Source organism: Meriones unguiculatus, chromosome 4 (genome assembly GCF_030254825.1).
Source record: "Meriones unguiculatus strain TT.TT164.6M chromosome 4, Bangor_MerUng_6.1, whole genome shotgun sequence".
Lineage (NCBI taxonomy): Eukaryota > Metazoa > Chordata > Mammalia > Rodentia > Muridae > Meriones > Meriones unguiculatus.
The window spans coordinates 83236023-83256773 of NC_083352.1; the positions used below are offsets into that span (position 1 = coordinate 83236023).

Sequence of the window (20751 nt, forward strand, 5' to 3'; positions counted from 1 at the left end):
ACCCACAGCCATGGCTATGATAATCAGGGGCTATGCTGTAGCTCTAAGGAGATTCTGCCTTCCTGCCAATCCTTGGGGAATAAAGTCATGCTGACCCATCAAGGCTCAAATCTGAGTTTGAAACCCTAATACTGTACTTCTTTTCTTGGGGCCTGACAGCCTGTGTGTCTCTCTCTGATGCCAGACATGGGATGGGTTAAGGCTGCATGCCATGAACCCAGGTGGTGGCTCAGGGACTGGCTTCGAGAACTGCAAGGAAAGAAAATGCTTGTCGTTGACAATACATCAATAAGGCCAGATCCTAGAGGTATCACAGAGACGCCCACAGCAGGAAAGCAAAACGGAAACTTTATTGAGCTGTGCCAGGGACACATGCACTGCCAACCTGTAAAACTCATCACATAGTAGCCACATATCAAGCTGCTCTTGAGACTTGAGCAACTCCAAGCCTTCTCTTTGCAAGAGCCAGACAAAGAGCTGCTACCTCACCTCGTGTGGCATCTGCTCCTCCAGCCTCAGCCTCCCAGACTCTAGGGACAGAGGCAGCTCTTCCTCCCAAAGTTCCATGCAGATACTGGCACCCACAACTTATATTGCTGTATTTTTCTTTTTCCTTTTTTCTTTTTTCTTTTTTTTTCCTTTTGTTAAGACAAGGTCTCACTATGTAGCCTAGGCTGACCGTGAACTTGGGCTTCTCCCGGCTTCACCTCCCGAGTGCTGAGATCACAGGCATGTGCCACCACATTGGCTTTCAGGAGTGGAGCTCTATCCACTGTGGTCTCCAGGAGTTTTAAAACAGAAAGCAAACGCAGGCTTTAAAAAACTCAAAACTACCCTGTTAAAGAAAGTGGTCACTTCTTTTCCTTGGTAAGAAAACTACAAAATAAGGTAAATAACAACACTACCAGCCTCTTCAGCCTGAAAACTCTTCCATGGTGGAGAGTTTAAAGCCTTCAACAATTCTTTTCATCCCTTCTGACCTAACTCTTAAGAGAAACAGAGGAAGGCACCCCAGACTTACTATCTTTAAATCCCGAGGTGTCCGAGCCCCACATAGCACCTGCCTGTGCCGCTGTGGGCATTCTTGGCTTATGCCTTTTCCTCCTTTAAACTCAATGTGCACAAACAAAGAGAGCAGTGTACGGTAGCATGTGCTCCCAGGAGCACCTCTGAGAACCTGCCAACACGGCTGCTTTAGGAAAGTCTATCTGTGGTACCAAGGGCCTTGTCACCACTCTGCCAAGCAAACTGTTGCAACACACCATGAGAAACAAAGCAAACGTTAAACTTTAGTTAAATCTATAGCAACACTAAAAACCAAACTGCGGCTCCCCGACCCCGTCCCCCACCCCTATCATCCTGCTAGAACGACAACCATGTGAAAACCGGAAGTGGAAACTTGGCAGAGTTCTGGAAGGAGGCCAGCGCACAGGCACTCACTGTTGGTTAGAGGTAGTAGAGGCGGTTTGACAGGGAGAGGTTCGGCTCTCTGTGGATGCTCTGGCCCACAAGGAAGGCCAGCTTGTGTGCGTACTGGCAGGGTGCAGGGACTCGGATGACTCCCTGTTGGGGGGAGAGAGGGCCAGTCACTGGGTTAGACTGGGTGGGACTCCTAGGGTCCCTACCACAGCAAGCTAAGCACAGGAGGCGGCCCTGAATGGGGACCCGGACCGTAGTACACTCACAGGCCAATTGTAGTACACATGGCAGAGCTTGTATGTCAGCCGCTGGATGTGATCGGGCTTCAGGCCACTGCTGTCATAGATGACATTGTAGTGTGTCGGGGACACACTCCCGCTCCTCACTGCCTGGCTCACAATGAAAAAGTCATACCTGGAAAGGCAGGAAGAGCCAGGTAAGGCAAGGACACATCCTTTTTATGAGGAAAAACCTTGTGTTCTAAACAATCCCATCTCTCCTCCATCCCCAGTGTGTCTGTGACAGCCAGCATAGGCTCTTCATGGGCCACTGTGATAGCGGGCATAGAAGACTGTGAAGGCAAGACTCTTTCCATATGTGTTACCGTGCCAGTGCCACAGAGCATACTGGCCACACTCCTAGGCCTTGTGTCTCCTGCATGCTGTAGGGGCACAGCATGGGCACAGCAGCAGGGTAGGGTAGAACCAATTTCTTCCTGCTGTTCTCATCTTAGTAACAGCAGTGTAACAAATGTTACAAATCACTGAGGACTCAGAAGCAATGTGCTAGGGCCAGAGGCAGAGCAAATGTAGACAGCTAGCAGAGGACCCAAGCAAAGGCCAAGCTAAATGGCATGCTAGGAAACAACTGAACACCACTCATAGTTCATTGTTCTCTGGTACCAATGAATGTCAGCGAAGGGCTCCTGCGATCCAACCCTAGACAAATCGGAAATCAGAAGTGGACTACACTGGGGTCTGCCTGGGAGATACTGAGAGTCAGAGAGATTCAATGGCGTGCCCACCAGGAACAGACAAGCTCTAACCAAGAGAGGGAGAGCTGTGTGTGTAGCATCGAGACTGCCACCTTCAAAGGTCCCTGCTGTCGGCTCCAAGGGCCTGAGTGGCTCGCACAGCTGCTGGGCTTGAATGGCATCTGGTGAGAACACAGGCCTGTCACTTTCAAACTCACTTGGGTATGTTGTCCCTAAGTACATGGGCTCCCAACCCTCTCTTCTTGTCTAGTGCCCTGGATCCTTAGTGGCAGGTTCTGTGAAGGGTGACAGAGGCCTCAGACAAAGGACTGGCCCTTCCTGGGTATTGGCCTCATCTGTTTGCCCCACTGTGCTCCTTATGTGACAGGCCTCTCCTCCAAAACCATTTCCACAGCCAACCTCTGAGCAAAAAGGAAAACCTAAAACTTGTGCATTTCAAAATAAATACCTGTTTAATCACATAGCTGAGAAGACAGCACAAAAACTTTTTGTAGCCATTTCCATCTCTGAGATGCCACGGCCCACAGATGCTTCAGAGGTTAGACTTTGGAGTGTGTGCTTAAACTGAGCACTTAAACCCCTGATTTGGGTTTTCATGATGCTCTGCTGTTATCAGCAGCTTGCCCACCTGAGTAAGGAAAAGTGGGGGCTTTATAGAGTTTCCCAGCCCTCACCTGCAATGCTGGAAGCCCTCCATAGCCTTACACTCTAGAAGAAAGGGGGCTTCAGACTCGGTGGTAAACTGCTGCTCCCTGGGTGAAGCTTACTACCTGGGACACCATCCCAACCCCAGAAGAGAGCTGGTGAGACGGTCTCCGGAGGTGAGCATCTGTCCACATACTCAGCTGAAACTGCATGCTGGGACCAGCCTAGCTCCCTCTTACTTTCTTATTTTGAAGTCTGCTGCAGGTATCTGCTGACACACATACCTTCTCATCACCTTGACCCCTGGAGGACTGCATGAGGCATCACAGATCTAAAGATCTGCTTGACACAATCTATGGAAAGGCCACACAGGAGAAAACTTTCCAACTCCTAAGCAGCCAGCCAGGGGGCGTTGCCTCCCAAGGTCTCAAATGCTCAGAGTCTGGAACTCAGGACAACGCTGGGCTTTAGGGAGCATGCCAGACCAGGTTAGCAGAAGAATGAAGACTTCCAAGGAACACAGTGTCAGGAAATGGAAACAAACAAGCTAACACTGACAGCCGAGAGGCCCAGAACTCACCATTCTGGCCGGGTGACTTCCACATCAATGACTGTCCCCGGAAGAGGGTTCTGGAGTCTTCCCCCGGACTGAGCAAAAAACCTGGCATTGACACGCTTCTTCACTACAATTACAGTGAGTCTTGGGCTGAGGACGAACAAAGAGAACAAAGAGTCGGTGGCCTGTCTAGGCAAGAAGTGACATGCTCACACATCCCTCAAGAGAGAGCCCCGACATGACACCTCATCTCACGGCATGCTGGAGGACGGTCAGCACCATCCCCAGGTTCAAAGGCCAGGAGTGACGCAGAGGTGGACAACCATATGTCACTTGTGTGCCCTGTGACATGAGGCTAGTCATGTGTGGGCATAACCCAAATCTACTACAACTGTCACCCCTGCAGACTTGGTGTCGACACTTCAGTGAGCATTTCCTGCCCTGAGATCTGTCTAGGAGAGCTGGTTCAGGGAGCACTCATGTCTGACTACTGAATCCCAGAATTCAAGATGGATCACACTGTGGTGTATGTGTGTGTCTGTGCACGAAGATGCACATCCTCTACTGTATATCACGGTATATGTTAACAGATACGTTAACAAAGGTTAACATTTGTGCAATATATTAAATACAAACACACAGCACTAATTCACATTACCAGGAAGGGCTGACACTCATGCTCCACATTTTTCTGGAGTTTCAGAGACGCTCAGCCAATGCTCTTTGGCTGTTTTGTAGCATATACACATTACCATGAGCTCCCTCTGTATTGCTTACACTGAGTGGGAATTAGAGCATGTGGCCTGTAGACAGTTCTCCCTTGGGGCAGTGAGGAGTCTGCTGATGACTCACCACCTCACCCTCCAACCTCTGATATGATTCTCTTAAATTCCATGAGACAGTCACTTGTGCATATACAACTCACATGGAAGTCTGCGAATCAGGCCTCAGAATGAGGCTGCCTCTAACATGATTGGCAGTCCTGATCCAGTTCCTTCCCAAGCTCAGACATGGCTGACCCCCATTCTCAGGCAGAGTGGGGTCCTAAGAACGTGCTACTCAGTAACTGCTCATTTTCCAGTGATCAGCATCTCCTGAGAGCCTGGGCATGAGGCCCGCACAGCGCACCCTGCGGGTTCTCTTCCACAACACGGTGACAATAAGCAGAAAAAAAAATCAGTTTTACTGGGGGAAGCAGGGCCCTGCCAAAAATGTCACCAGCTGCCTGGGAAGCTCTGCTTCCGCAAGGCCTGCCAGCTGCTCACAGCTCTGGGTAGATCAGAGAACACAGCTGGGCCCTGCATCCATGTGCCGTGAGTCACAGCACTCTGTTTCAAGTGTCTCTGCTTGTCTAGACTGGGCTCAGAGCAGGGAGCTTATGGTGGTGTGTTGGTAGGGACTGCTGGGGACCACAGAAAGTGTCTTACCCTGAGCGAACCACAGGGGATGAGCAGGGCTGAATTATAAAGTAACCAGGCCCAGTTTCAGGGAACAGGAAGGCTGCCCTGGCTGCCTGACCCGCCCTGCCTCCCTCACCTGTCACGGCCTTCACTCCTGTGAAGCCCATGCACCCTTCTTCTTGCCATCGAGTGACAGCTTCAGAGTGGGCAGCTATGTGAGACCCATGTACTTACTTGTAACCTCTCCCGACTGACTTAAGGCAGTCCAGGAACTGTGGGACCTCATAGTTGACAAGGGTCTTCAGCTGCCCATCCCCAACACCATCTCGGTACACAATGACACGGCTGGGCATATATTCATTGCAGCCGCTCCAAGCCCTCAGAGCAGCTGCAAAAGGTGGGGGAGGTTGTGAGTTCACAATCACGGTCTCCTTCAGGTCCCAGCCACCTTCAAGTAACAGCCCAAGGGCCCCAAGCAGGATCAGGGGACGCAGACTCACCTTGCAAGCACACTTTGAGCCCATCCACTAGCTCCTGTCCACGGTCTTGAAAGACACAGCGGGAGAACCAGCTGTTGAGAAAAGAAAAAAAAAAAGCCAGGTGGTGAGGACTTGGCTCTGCCAGGCTCAGCGGCTCTGGGCTCTATTTTCCTATGCAGATTCTTGCCACCTTCCCCACATTCCCAGGAGACCTCAGCTAAGCAAAAGAGCAAGAAGCCATCTCAGGTCATCCACGAGAGTCCCAAATTTTAACTTAGCAGTGTCATTTCTTCAGCAGGAACTGGTGAGTGACCAGAGGGGCACTGGGGAGCACCCACCCACCAGAACAAGTGTTCACTCCTGGGAGATTGTGTCTTCCATGATCCCCTCTGCTCCACAAGACCAAAGCCACAGCCACTGAAACACTTGGCCAGGCTCCAGGCTCTGCCTTTGTGGGCTATTCCCTCATTCCACAAACACATTGAGAATTGATGTTGAAAAGCAGAGGACTGGGTGAGTCACATTTCAGGGGCCTTCAGGGGCCAAGAACCGCTGTCAAACCAAGGCACTTTCAGAGCTGGCCACCTAATGGTACCACTGCTGCTCCCTGGCTTACCGGGTCATCCCTTCGTTGATGCTGGCAACGAATCCTGCGATGGACCTCCGCCCAGCTGTGGTGTCATGATAACAGTCGATGCCCACAATCATTGCCAGCTTCAGCTTTAGTGAAAACAGTGCCATTTAGGTGTGGGAGGGTGACGCTAGCCATGAGCTAGGCTCCTTTCCCTAAATAACCATGTAACCACCCTGGCTCCGGATGAAAGCCAACTCACAGGCATGTCCACCCGCCAGAGCTCGCCTCCCATCTTGCAGTTCATCTGCAGGGCGATCTTGGTGGCAATGGCCATGACTGTCTGCTGTTTGCCCAGGGTCCGGGCCACCACACACTGACTTGGGGTGGGGCAGTCTGTACAAAGGTACTTTTTGATGGCATCGTATTTGTCCTTCCGATTACTTGACAACAGACAGACAACCTGAAAACAAACCAAGTACCTCATTACAGAGAACCAGGAAGTGGAAGGCCGAGAGCAGGGGGACAGACCTGAACCCTGTGCTGTCACCAATTCTTGTCACCAACCAACTCTGCCATGTGACTAATCAGTGGGGCAGGAGTGGCATTTCTATTTTGCTCGTTTTATTCTATGTGATGGGTACTTACATGGGAGGCAGTGCACATAAACGAACCTGGGCAGCGGAACAAAGCCATTGCTCCTTGAGACCTGAACATAGCACACAGGCAGCATGGGTTGCCCAGGAAAAACAGGGAATACAAGTGCCCTGCCTGGCAGGTGGGCAGACCTTAGCTCACGGCTCCTCTGGACCCACAGCTTTTAAACCCTAAAGCTCCAGCTTGGGAATCTGGTGAGAATGAACTTTCCCAGGAGAAGGTGACTATTCTGAGGACAAGCTAGAGTTACTGACCCAAGTGTTCCCCTGCCCAAACTCTGAGGATCCCCATTTAAGATTCTAAAGTCAAATTTAGTTTGTGACTCACGACTGCAACCCCCAATGTGCACCCAGACCCATCTTTCTTATCTCTGGTCCCCAACAAAATAGGCCCCACCTGCTGTCTTCATTACGCTAGGGAGAGCGGCAGCTATCCAATTGCCTGTGGCCTCTGAGAAGAAAACGAAGGCAAAGGAATAGTGTATGGGGCATGGCAGGCCACTGTCCAGGTCTCCATTCACACGGGCAGCCTGCTCCTGCCCCTCGTGGTTGTATGGCCTGCTGAGGCAGAGGGTATGGGACACACCTCTGCTCTTCACTGCTTCTGCATGAGCCAGACAGAAGCTTATGGCTGGTTCTTAGAGACAACTTGCTTTGGCTTGCTGAGGGCTTGGACTCTAGTGTAGCAGTGTTCAGAGGTAGGACTCTGCCCTCACTGGTGATCTGCCTGCTGAGCCTTGCCTCAGTGACACTGGGAGATGGTGTAAATGAGAAGAGCTGAGGCTAGATAGAGGTTGGCCAGGGTGGGGTGGGGATGGGACACCAATAAAGGATGTGATGTATGTGGTATCTTTACTTGCTGCTCTGGGACCACCATGGGGTGACCTCCCTCCTGAGATGCTCTGCTCCACCATAGGTCAGAGACGATGGAGCCAAGAGGCCCTAGACAGAACCTCTGAACCATGAGCCACAGCCACTCTGTCCTCTCTTGGATCTGTCTTGGTGATAAAATGGCTGCCCTAATGCACAATTAGACATATTCCTGTCAGCTAGTCAGCAGCCAGCATGGTATGTCTCCACTCAGGAAGCTATCTTTACCATGGCCACAGAGGACTGCAGCCCCTCTACTGGAGGCCCACTCTCCTGCTTCATTCACCAGGTGCCACTCACAGGCTCCCACTAAGGTACAAAGGCAATGGGGGCCTGTGGAGCCCCACACTGCTCACTTGCTTCAGGTCAGCACAGCTTTTAGCCTAAGCAGTTACTGGCTTCACAGAATCTGCTCCTTTGGGGCTTTGTTTCATTCACAGAGGCCAATGACTTTACAAGTGATTGCCATCAGTTCCCAAGCTAATGAGATGTGTAACAGTGGCCTCACCATTTGAGGACACAGAGAGCAGCAATATGAAACAAAATATGGACATGTTCGGCTGGGAAACTCGAAGACATCTTAATTAATTGGCCAATCTCGAAGTCCAAGGATGTGCAGGACCCCATCCCCTACAGGGCTGAGGATGTGGGAATTGGGGGAAATGAATATCCCTGCTGGTTCCACCGTTAGCCTGCTGTGGCTCCCTGGGCAGAGGACACAGTAACCAGGCTGGCTGCTGGCCCAAGCCCTGACCCCACACTGTTGCAGTGCTCAGTCTCCTCCAGGCACCCTCCTTGCTTGTGAAGGCATAGTCAAACAGCAACAGGGCAAGCAACAGCATGAACACAGATCAGGGTGGCTCAGCCTTCACGCAAGAGTCAAAAGCCTTTGCAGGAAGCACACAAACTTAGACTCCTGCCTGGTGTGAGCAGGAGGTGACGGAATCCTAGGCCCCAGCACAGTGATGCCATGGACAGCACGCCTGAACTATGTGGCCCAGGGTGGCTACCTACACTTCTAAGATGCAGCCTAAAACTGGACCAGCAATGAAGTCAGAGGTGGGGAGTGTGAGAATGCAGTGATGCTCTCCTTACCCCAAAGCACCACAGCCTCAACGTTCTCCCTAGTCATACCTCACACCACCACTGTGAGCACTCCCACAAGCACACAGGGGGCCTGCTGTCACCAGCCTACCTTATCACCACTCCTCTTTTGGGTGCCAGTGTCACATGACAGAGAGATCCCAGCTCAGGATAGGTGCCCATCCTGGTGGCATGTTTTGTGCTCAGCAGCCTGTGCACACTAACCTTACCTTACTTTCTGCAGTTTGGTTACCGACCTCCATAGTCTCTATATGGCTACACACTGATACCAGTTGAACACCCAAGAACTGACCCTTACCCTTCTGCCTTTCTGCTTTCCCCAAAGCCTCTAGAATCAGAGCCTTCGAAGCAGAATGTAGTCTTCCTCTTCCCAGCGTCTCCTCACACAGGGTACACACTCACACAGGGTACACACTCACACAGAAACCAGCTCAGCAGCCTTACTAAGGGCATGTGTATTTTTGAGAACTACTATCTGAAAAGAAGCTCAAAACCCCAGTCCTCTGTCCCCCGGCAATGAACCTCCCTTCCCAGCAAAGCATGCGCCCAGCAGCTACTCACTATCTGAGTGTCTGACGTCACCTTCTGCTGCAAGGCTCTCAGATAAGCTTCTGTTCGGTCATCCACCTCAATCCTAGGATCAACAATAAAAACGGGTGGTACAGCCCCTCAGACTGTCACACAGCCATAATTTCTGCACCAACCCTAAATGGTACCGAGCACAGATACGGGAATGGCCACTCAGTGAAGGCCACAGATAACAAGCTGCACCACCATCCTGGCTTCAGCACCTAACCCGAGAACATTCCTGCCTGCTCTTCTCTCCCATCGGATCCCTCCGTGTTACCTGAAGCCATGGAAGAGCTAAGAGCTTCCGTGAGCTCACCTGTGCATCACTCTGGAGCATGCACCCCCTTCTGATAAGTGCCAATCTCTCTGCAGACTGGAGAGGAGATGGCACTAGACACTCACATGATTGCCTTTTTCATCTGGATCCCCATGGCTGGAGTCACTTTGAACAGGTTCTGTATCAGTGAGTTGGCCGCTTCATAATTCCTGCGGGTATAGATCAGCAGCCAGTTATCCAGTGGCTTCACGCTGATCAGTGGTGCGCCTCTTGTTTCTTTGGACCAGTCTGCAAACTGCGGGTTGTAATCAAACTAGAATAAAGGGCAGAGATACTACTGTCAGCTGTGATGAAGCTACTGGTCTTGCACAATCCCATCATGCATATGGAACCATATACTACCATACTTATTGAGTAAGAGTGACAGATCAAATGTCCTGATGGAGAAAACATCAGAAGCATCCAGAGGGCCCTTCCTACACTACACCTTCCCAAGTGCCCAGGACAGGCTCTCCATCCTTCCTCTTAAAGGCTTATTAAAATACTAGTGCTATGGAAACCTGGAGGTTTCTCGGGAAAGTGGGAATAGTTCTACCTCAAGACCCAGCTATACCATTCCTGGACATATACCCAAAATATGCTTCACCAAACCACAAGGACACTTGCTCAACTGTATTCACAGCAGCTTTATTTATAATAGCCCCAAACTGGAAACAACCTAGATGTCCCTCAATCGAAGAATGGATAAGGAAACTGTGGTACATTTATACAACAGAATACTACTCAGCTATTAAAAACAAAGACATCATGCAACTTGCAGGCAAGTAGATGGAACTAGAAAAGATCATCCTGAGTGAGGTAAGCCATACAGTATATAATCACGTATAAGTGGGTTATTAGCCATAAAGTACAGGATAACCATGCTACAATCCACCAAGCAGGGTCCAAGGGAGGATGCTTGAATATCACTCACAAGGGGAAATAAAATAGACATCTGAAATAGATGAAAGGAGGGAACTGAGTAGGAGAGGGGGTGGGGAATCACTTAAAGGGAAATGGGGTGTGTGGGAGAGAGAGGACTAGGAGAGAGAAGGAAATCAGTGGGGGGCATCACTGAGACAGGGGAAGCTCCCAGCACTCTATGGGGATGACTCCAGCTGAGACTTGTAGCAGTGGGGGACATGAAGCCTGAAGTCGCCACTTTGTGTAGCCGGGGGGGGGGGCTTCCAGTGTGGGGAGTGGGACACCAACCCACCCAGAAAACCTTCAACACAAAATTTGTCTGTCCTACAAGAAGTGTAGGAAGAAAAATGGAACAGAGATCGAGGGAATGGCAAACCAATGACTGGCCCAACTTGAGACCCACCCCATGAGAGAGAGGCAACCCTATCACTATTAATGACACTCTGCTCTGCTTGCAGACAGGAGCCTAGCAGAACTGTTTTCTGAGAGGCTTCATCTAGCAGCTGACAGAAACAGATGCAGAGACCCACAGCCAATCAATAGGTCCAACTCAAGGAGTGCTGTGGAAGAGTGGGAGGAAAGAGAGAGGGAGCCAGAGGGGTCAAGGACACCACAAAAAGACCTCCAGAGGAAACTAACCTGGGCCCATGGGGGCCTCACAGAGACTGAACCACCAACCAAAGAGCTTGCATGGACTGGACCTAGAGCCTCTCACATACGTAGCAGCTGTGCAGCTTGGCCATCATGTGGGTTCTCTAACAATGGGAGTAGAGGCTGTCTCTGACTCTGTTGCCTTCCTTTAGATCCCTTTCCTCTAGTTGGGCAGCCTTGTCTGGCCTCAATGGGAGGTGATGTGCTTAGTCCTGCTGTGACTTGAGGTGCCAGGATGGCTTGGTACCCCTTAGAGATCTTCCCTTTTCTGAGAAGGTGGGGATAAGGGTGAGGGGGCGTGGGGTGGGATTGGAAGAGGAGGAGGGAGTGGGCTGGGATCAGACTGTAAAGTGACTAAATTAAAAAGAAAAAATATGAGTGCCATTTTCCTCATGATAAAGGTGTAGAAATTACAGCTGAGACTGGGGTGGTGGCTCAGGTGGCTTACAGCACTCAGGAGGGAGAGGCAGGCAGATCTCCATGTAGTGGAAGCCAACATGTGAAATCCCAATGGGGTGGAGAAGAAAGCTAAGCCCTCTGACAATGGTCAGGTTCAGGGAAGAGCCACTCATGGTCACCATGGCAGCAAACACCCAGAGCTTCTAGGGCCCCCATGAGTCTGCTGTCCCTAGCTGGACTGTTCCTCTCAGTACTACCCGGGGCAGAAGGCACAGGCTGCTACAAACAACTTAAAAGGGTAGGCATTTGCAGTATTTTGATTTCATAAAACTATTTTTCCTTTTCCTGAAGATAAAATAGAAAAGCATTTAGCATGAGTCCTGAGAGACATGTGGCTCAGGCAGAGACAATCAAAGCCAATCAAATGGGGCTTCTCAGCAGGATTTTTTTGTGCCATAAGTTGTTCTATTACTTAAAAACTTCAGTCTTTCTTTTCTTTTCTTTTTTTTTTTTTTTAAGACAGGGTCTCACTATGTAGCCCTGGCTGTCCTGGAACTCACTCTGAAGACCAGGTTGGCCTCTAACTCAGAAATCAGCCTGCCTCTGCTTCCCAGTGCTGGCATTACAGGTGTGCACCACTCCTGGTTCTTCAGTCTCTTTTTAGCAGATCTCAGTTTATTTATTCCAAGGGCTGGACTTGAGGTTCTACGTGTGCTAGGGTTGCAGGTGGTGTCTTGCAGAATGCCCCTGTTGGGTGGCTCTGGTGGTTTTCAAGAGTTGGCAGAGAGCAGGATGGAGGGAGGAGCAGACTGGAGCATGGTGGGCTGTCTCCCGCCCCAGTGAGATTTGGTCCGGACCTCGCCCTGCCAGCTTTACCATCTTCCCACCCCAGACACCACCCCGCCAGCCTTACCGTCTTTCCACCCTGGTGGATCTTCTCGGATTGCAAGATTCTTCCTGAGAAGGATAGCAAGTTTGAGTCAAAGCTCAGGCCCCAGTCTCGAAGCTCTCTCTGCACGTTGTCATCCCTGCGAGTTGAACACAGGTACCCAGCACTGCTGAGCAGGCAGCAGCTACACCAGCAACCCACATTCAGGTGGACAGAGTGCCACTGTGGCATGCAGCACCCTTCAAGGCCACCCTGGGCCTGAAATTCAAGGATTAGCTTCTCTCCACCCCCTTAAGAGTCCCAGTGCCCAGACTGCCACAACGCTGAGTGACCCACAGTTGATGCAGGCAGGAAAATGTGCGTCTGAGAACTGCTTGCTCTTCCTTCCCACTGCCTTTCCCTGGCAGGACTGAAAAGAGCACATCTGCATATCACGGTTTCGTTTCCTGCCTCCCTGAGAAGCAACTGGTATCAGAAACCCAGGACAGCCTTCCACAGCCCTGCCAACATAGGAGGCCACACTTCTTGCCCTCCAGAACCCTCCCAGATCCACAGGGGACCCCCAAACCGGAGCTGGGAGTGCTGAGCCGGCCTACTTGTGGATGTAGTCGATGAGGCGGCCCACCTCCCGCTGCCGCTGCTCAGGGGTCAGCCTCGTGTGCACCGCCAGGTCCTTCATCACATTGAAGTCATTGCGCATTTTATCAGTCAGACCTGCAGCCAGAGCCGTGTGGGTGAGAGCCAGTCAACAAGGCTGCAGAGCCCCCCGTGGAGGTGGCCAGGGATGAGTGAGGACAAGCGGGGAGCACTATGCACCTGTGAGATAGCAGAGCTCGGGGATGAGCATGGCTGGGCCAGGCAGGATGCCTCCGGGGCCTCTCCTCCTCTTGGGCTGGCTTACCAGCACTGGCTGCTTCAAGTCTGTGATTTCCTGGTTGTACTGCTGCTCAGGAGGAAAGGAAGGTATGCTAGGCACCAACAGGAAGTATGGCACATGGGCAGGTGCAGCAGGTGCCTAATTAACAATGGAAGCCTAGTACCAAGCTGGGCTAGACACCACGTCAAACCATCCTGAGGGTGATGTTCAGATTCCAGGAGCATCAACTGAGGGTCTGGGGGAGGAAGGATGGGTCTGACCCAACTTCCCTAGGTGAATAAGCTCCATGAAGGCAGGACTTACCTAGGGAGACCTGACCATGGTGACAAGAACAGACGTCCCAGGTTTGTCATGGTGTTCCCAAGCCCTGGGGCGGGAAGGTGCTTTCCTGTCATCTATAGTCCCAGAAGCTGCTTATTCTATAACCATTTTTCTTTTTAATTTGGATTAATTTTCTTTCCCACTGAGCATGAAAGGAATGGTCAATAAGCCAAGCCATACCAGTCTAGTCTTAATGACCACCTTAGCAGTAGGCCATGCCATAAAGAACCTGACTCACGTCTTTTCTCCTGTGCCCTCAAGAACCAACCACCAGGGTTTAAAAAGTTAATTTTCCCTCAGACATGGTCATCACACATCACTAGACATGCATGGCTAGTATGGCATGAATTTGGGGTGTCCCTCTCCCCATCTCATGGGCCTTCATTAGAGTCCTGGCCATAGGATTCAGGTAGGTAGAGCGGAGTGCACAGATGCGGGAATGACCCTTGGCCTCCTGTCATCTGCCAGGATCAAGCTCTGCCCTGCTGGGACCTCTCTGAGACGTATGTACTCCATAGTAGCAGAGAGAGAGAGCCAGCTGGAGCAGAGCTGGCCAACCAAGGATCAGACCAAAGTACAGAGCAAGGGGCCATGGCAAGCTGCTTTCCCCCACTGGCAGCACCAGTTTGTCCCCATGATGCACTGTCAAATTTGATTGTTCTGCTGGACAGAGCCACCAGGGCAGGGTGCCTCTGATGTGTGCAGAATTTCTCGGTGATGTAGGCAAGACTGAGCAAGGTCCACATGCTCCTGCACTCTACTCAGGGAACTGCCTACCTTCCTGTAGTACTCCAGGAAGCTGACCTCCGAGCCATCTGCTTTCTTGAAGGTGCTCTTTGGATTCTGGTCCCAGTCAATGTCATCTACCCTGTAGGTCTTGTTGTTATACCTGTGGGCATCCAGGACATGAGGCTCCAACTCACATTTCCAGTCCCCTGGAGATGTATGGTGGAGGGAGGGCAGGGGAAGGGGAAGGGGAAGGGACTGAACAGTGGCTGGAAACAAAGGGTGAAAAGCAGGAGGTGCCTGTCCTTTGTACCTGACTGCAGGATAGGCAACACGTCACACATCTGGCTCGCTTTTGCTCACCACTGCCTGACTCCCCAACCCCACCGCTTCCTGAGACGAAGTCAAGCCGTACTTGGTGAGGACGATTAGGCCTATAAGCTCCTTCGACACCTGCTCCTGGAACTTGTGCTCCTCCGTCTGCTGGTACAGATTGAACATGAAATCTAGAACAGTCTCGCTGCGGAGAACCTTGTGGCTGACATCTGTGCAGAGCATGATGTTGTTCTCATACTGAAGGATGGAAGTGGTGAAGCCAGGCCAGATCACCAACCTGCCAATACAGGCTGGGTCAGGGGCAGCCCCAGGCTCCTTTCCCTATGTCTGACACAGAAAGGGCTGAGCTGTCTCACTTCCAAGTACAAGATTCCAGACAGAGCCCCGTCTTTCCCAGGGCTTCCACGGCATTTGTTAAGTGTACACACTGACATGATTAAATTCATCTTTATGAGGGGCCACCTAACATCCTGAGTTAACATGTCTCAGCATCCTCAGCTGCTGGCACTGAGGACCGACCACAGGGCACATGGTCTGTGCAGCTGACTGGGGTGGGATTTTTTTTTTTTTAATGTAAGTATTCTGGTATAAATGTACATCATCAATTAAGCCAGGTTACAAGCTACCTTAACTCTGAGTACCAACAGCAGGCCATTTCAGGTTTACAGATCATTTCAAAGTCTGTGCAGCCTGAGGACGGTGGGCTTTCACAGAATACAAACCTATGATTTGGAATATCAATCGGGTCACTCGGGTTGTAATAATTCCGTCCAATTTGTTGCAAGTTCATGATTTTCAAGAGCCTACAAATTGAGAGTGAGAACAGTTAGCACAGTGAATCCTAGGGACTTCCTGGAGCCATAGACAGCCAGAGCAGGGCTGGCAAGCTATCACCCCTAGCCAGGCCAGTCATTTCTACACTGCCTAGGAGTTAATGATGGTCCTTAAAATGTCCAAACATTGGAAAAAATACTTCAAGACACAAATGAATTGTGTTGATTCATTTTATGGTGGTACACCAGGATAGCCGACTTGCATACTATCTATGGCTGTGTCTAGCTACGAAAGAAAGGGGAACGGCTGTCTAATGCACCTCAGGTAGCCTTCCTTTAAGAAAAAATGCACCAAGCAAATGCATTCCCTCCAGCCAAGTGTCCCTCACACTGAGCTATGCTTCACCAGTGAGCCTCTATGCGCTTATGAAGGAAGTCACAAACCCAAGTATTGGCCCATTTAGATGACTCCTCACAGGGAGGGGTCTTCTACAGAATACTGTGTGTGTGTGTGTGTGTGTGTTATATGTGTGATGTGTATGTAGGTATGTGTGCCCATGCATGAGTAAGGAGGGCATCGGGAATTCTGTTCTAACACACTCTACACGTCACTCCTTTGAGACAGGGTCTTGCGGAGACCCTGGAGCTAGGTTTGCTGATGGCCAGCAGGTCCAGTGACTCTACTGTCTTGCCCCATTCCCCAGCACTGGGGCTTACATGTGAATGGCCATGCCTGGCTTTTGTGTGGGTGCTGGGGATTTGAACTCAGGTCCTCATGCTTGCACAGCCATCTTCCCCAGCACCTAGACCATGACCTTATTTGGAGACTGCACTTGTGCACTGAAAGTTAATTGCTCCCTGCCCTAGCAGCTACCCACCCATCTTGGGGAAGGAGAAGTCAAGTTGCTTCTAACAGCTCAAATAGTATTTCAAAGGCATATACTCTCAGCCCCGGTAGGGAAGGGGCAGAATCCTGGAGGCAGATAAGTTAATTTCCTATCAGAAAACCATGTTTTAAAATGACCGTGTAGATCAGGACTGCTACCATCTCCACGCCCCCGCCCCCACAGGCCACAGGGCATGCATTGGCCACGGCACACACCTCCTGAAGATGATGTTATAGAACTGTAGGCAGGTGGGAGAGGTGGGCGGCAACTCGTTGGTCAGGGTGATGGTGATCCTCACGTGCTCCCCATTCCGAGTCTGACTGAAAACTTCTGTGACCTAGAGCCAGAGAAGTGAGAGCCTAGATCTTACCTCTGTGTACAAGAGCAGGCCCAGGCTCCTGGGGCCCCTGCAAAGCACAGACATGTATGAACTGAGACTACGACGTCTGCGTAGCTGTGGCCCTTCATATAACTCTCGCTGCCCATCCATCTCATGGGGAGCCCTCTTCCCCTAACCAGGAGACCCTTTCTGAGCTTTGCTTTAGCGTGGACACCCCTACCTCCCTCTGCCAGTAGGGACATTTGAAATAACCTTCTGCTGTAGTCTCTTAGGTAGAAACAATATTGTCCCATCGAAAGCATGACACCTTCCAATGAGGTCTTCGTGCTGGAAGAGCAGTGCAGAGCGCAGCCTGCGGGCCTCCATCAGGGGATTATAGTCGATGTGGTACTGGTAGAGGGCCCACTGCGGGCGTGAGGTCAGCCGGAAGTGGTTGGTGCTCAGCTTCACAATGATGCCTGAGGAGCCTGAGAGGTCATCACACTCGCTCAGCCCCTGGCATGGTTATGCTCTACAAGAGCATTTCTTCAGACACAGTGAACTGAGGACAGTGGTCAGCACTCCCCTTCAAGACAGCTGGCCTGAAACCCACTGCCCTATTGCTTCAAGAGATACTGTGCAAGCTACCACAAAAACAACTGATCTCTTTAGAAGGGGTTTATGCAGTGTTTAACAAAACCTTCCACAACACACAGTGAAGACCAGCCATGTGGGTGTGAGACACACACACACGCACACACACCCGACGAGAGGCTGGAAAGGCTGCAGCTGCTGAAAAACGGCTCTCCTCTTCCCTGAGCCTGAGAAGCACTGCAGCCCAGCGCCATGAAAAATGGCCTCTGAAGAGGCGCTTCCATGAGCCTACCTGTCTTTGACTCTTTGACATGGTCAAGGTTCTGTCTGGTGTTCACACCAAGGTCATGAAAGTCTCGGCGACGCCCTCCTCTCTCTGCCAATGACAGCTCCTGAAACCCAGCTGACATCTGCAGTTCTTGTGGAAAGAGGAAAGCAACTCATGCATGCCAGCAAGTGGGTCAGAATCCAGCGGCATTCCCACAGTGGCTCGAGGCGAAGAATGCAGCCCACTCTTTTTCGCCTGTCATCTTGTGATCTCATCCCTCATAGAGCATCTCTATGCTGCGTCTGGCCACTCCTTACACTACCACTTCACTCGAAAAGGCCAGGCACCTGAGTTATGATGCCAAGACCTGAGGCATGGATTTGTTGGTTGGGAAAAAGTTTTTCATATTGTAAATCTCAAGGGATCCAGGGAATAGAACACTGCTTCTCAACCTTCCTAATGCTATGACCCTTTAACATAATTCCTCATGCTGTGATGCCTCCCAACCATAAAATTATTTTTTTGCTACTATTATGAATCATAACGTAAATATTTTTGGAGATAGAGGTTTGCAAGCTGTGAACTGCTGAGGTAGGGTGTTCACTCTGTAGACTGCGTGAGGATATGACATGAGTGTGACAGGTAGCCTTCTGACTGTATTCTACCCACAAGCAGAAGCAGGGGTGTGTACACTCCCATACAGGGTCACACTGGGCATGGAATGGTACCAACCCATCAATTTTCACTTTTTCTGAAAACAGTCCTAAGAGTTCGAGGTTACCAAGCCATTCCATGTGCAATGTGTGTTCAGCCAGGTGCCTGAGAGCAACAGCATACACGGGCCATGGGACAACCATGGCTTTGTGGTCAGCTGGTGGCATTCTAGCTGGAGACATGGGTGTGGCTCCTGTAGTAGTGCCTGCTAGTAGGCTTCTAAGAGACGTCTCCCCTCTTTCAGAGGAGCAAGAAGTATATGGGAGCAGTGTCCCTCAAAGACAAGACTTCCCACCCTCCCCACAGCCGAGCATGCTTTGGCAAAGTGCCTATGAGCTGGCAGTGGCTGCACTGATCCTCTGCCAACCCCACACATATGAAGACACACTGCCTAAATTAAAGCCACAGTAGAATTGGTCTAGCTTCTGAAGAAACCAACACAGATGCCAAGACAACGTTCTAAAAGTGGCTTATCTGCACAGAGGGGGCAAACTGAGGTCACATGTAAAATCAGTGTATTGCTGAGATGGCCCTGGCAAACTGCAGCCTCTCATTCAGAGCCTGCACAGGACAGCACATGTCCCACTATTCTGCAGCGTGGCTGGCACTGGGCCCTCGTGGAAACACCAGCAACTCGCACGTGGCGGCCCTCCCCTCTCCTCCCATTTACCTTGTGACTTGGACGTGGCTCCGACTACCATTCCTCTCTGTCGTCCTCGGCCAACCAAGTCCCCCTCTGCAGGGGATGGCTGAGGTCTCGGTGGGATGTACCCAGGCTGCTGGCTCTAGTTATACATAAACACAACTGAATTCTCTTACGCCGCAGGGTGGGTTCCAGAGACTAGTCCTAAACTAGCATGCAATCATTTAAAAAGGGTGAAGGTCCTTACAGCATGCTCAACTCCTCCCCCCCCATCACACCTGCTTGGCTAAGTGTGATTTGCCTGGGGATGTAGAGACTCCTACATCCTGGGCAAATGCTCTGCTACTCAGCCCTTTAATTCCCACAGGCCGATGTCAAGACACTGCTGAAATGGAAAAGGTGGGTGCTCACCGCTGCAGCCCCAACATGCTGTACTGTCTCCTGCCCTCGGGCTCTGCCACGGGCCCGGGCTCGGGCTCGGCCCGTCATTTTCTGTAAGAAAAGAAATAACTGCGATAGCACTCAATGGACCCACATATATTCAACCATTCTGTCACCACTGAGGTGGTGTTAAAATGAGCCCCCAATTATGTATGCTTGAACCTTTCCTACTGAGGAGTTGGCTCAAGCATGCTGGGCTAACACCCCCACACAGTTTTCTCAGGAAAACCTGGGGACTAGCCACTGTGCTAGATGGCAGAGCTCAAGCGGAAATGTGAGAAAATAATTTGTTTTCAGAGTGGCTAGAGAGATGACGCAGCAGCTGAGAACCCTTTCTATGCCTGTAGTAGAAACGGGCTTGGTTACCAGCAGGCACATGGTGGCTCACAACCACCAGTTCCGGGGAAGCTGAAGGCCTCTTCTGGCTTTGACAGGCACCAGGCACACACAAACATGCCTGCAGGCATCCACCTCACTTACATTTAGGTCACAGCAATACATAATATATACATAATAATCAAATCAATTTAAAAAAGAGTTGGATTATTTATGATAAGAAGACTTAGGAAGCCAGTGTATAGAGGATTACAGGGTTGAGATGGGTTCTTTCTTTCCTAGGTGGATCTATGAGTCACACATAGCAAGTATTATCCACAAAGAAGAGAGGCAGTTAGTTGTAGCTCATTTCCAGGTGGCTGCTCAAAGAGCCCTTCCTCAGACTCATGGTGGCCTCCAAAGACTTCCTCAGTTCCAACTGCAGCTTGAAAGGAACACAGCCAAACCCCACCTCCCGGGCCTCCCACAGTCTTGTTTGCATGCATGAATGCCAGCCTTGTGAGGAGAAACCACACTCCCTAAACTGCTGCTATGCCTGCACCAACAGCTCCCAGCTTAGCCTACTCCCAGCAGCAAGTTCATGGCCTATCACAGGAGAGAAGGTGATGGAGTCATCTGGGCTCCAGCACCTGAACCTTGAGCAAATCCCAGCTACTCTCAAAGCACATCACACATGGTTATCTGTCAGGCACAGCACACCATAGCTTGTGTCAAGCCTCTCGCTAAGCACAGGTAGATACAACGGGTCTGTGTCAAGTGCCAGGTCACACCCTTGCCTTAATGGAAGGAGAAAGACTCTAGCAAGCACAACTCTCTCTTCCTGCCAACCTCATGACTCAGGGATGTCACAGATGCCTTAGCTGACATACTTCCCTCTCTGTGAACCAAAAGAATTCTAGCTCACCTTTTAATGGTCAACAACTTGCTATCCTCTCCCCAAGCTGCTTCTGCACGGCACGAGCCCCTACCCTCCAACCCCCCAGTCAGCTCAGATGTTCAGCTTGGCCCCTTCCAATCTCACAGGTGTCCCAGTCGGATGCTAGTGCGATCACGCCTGCAGGAAGAAGCCCTGT

The 20751-nt window shown here is 50.9% G+C and overlaps 1 protein-coding gene across 1 annotated transcript; it reads right to left on the reverse strand.

The window, feature by feature from the left end:
• Positions 1-374: 374 nt before the first annotated feature.
• Piwil1 (piwi like RNA-mediated gene silencing 1) lies at positions 375-19390 on the reverse strand. The gene is made up of 20 exons (XM_021639844.2): positions 19313-19390; positions 18929-19043; positions 17569-17694; positions 16956-17170; positions 16579-16700; positions 15426-15506; positions 14783-14980; positions 14419-14530; positions 13260-13386; positions 13040-13157; positions 12468-12582; positions 9667-9854; positions 9256-9328; positions 6327-6527; positions 6110-6213; positions 5515-5585; positions 5249-5402; positions 3639-3764; positions 1686-1833; positions 375-1563 (listed from the first exon to the last, which is right to left on the reverse strand). The coding sequence occupies exons 1-20, from the start codon at positions 19388-19390 to the stop codon at positions 1447-1449; spliced, it is 2589 nt and encodes an 862-aa protein (XP_021495519.1). The 3' UTR covers positions 375-1446.
• Positions 19391-20751: the final 1361 nt, after the last annotated feature.

Bases quoted from the DNA above. Each gene is read 5' to 3' on its own strand.
- Piwil1 (XM_021639844.2), bottom strand. From the start codon at position 19,390: ATGACGGGCCGAGCCCGAGCCCGGGCCCGTGGCAGAGCCCGAGGGCAG. The intron at 15,507-16,578 runs GTGTGTGCCGTG...CTCAATTTGTAG, and splicing joins TATAACATCATCTTCAGGAG to GCTCTTGAAAATCATGAACT. The intron at 6,528-9,255 runs GTGAGTAGCTGC...GTTTGTTTTCAG, and splicing joins TGACGTCAGACACTCAGATA to GTTGTCTGTCTGTTGTCAAG.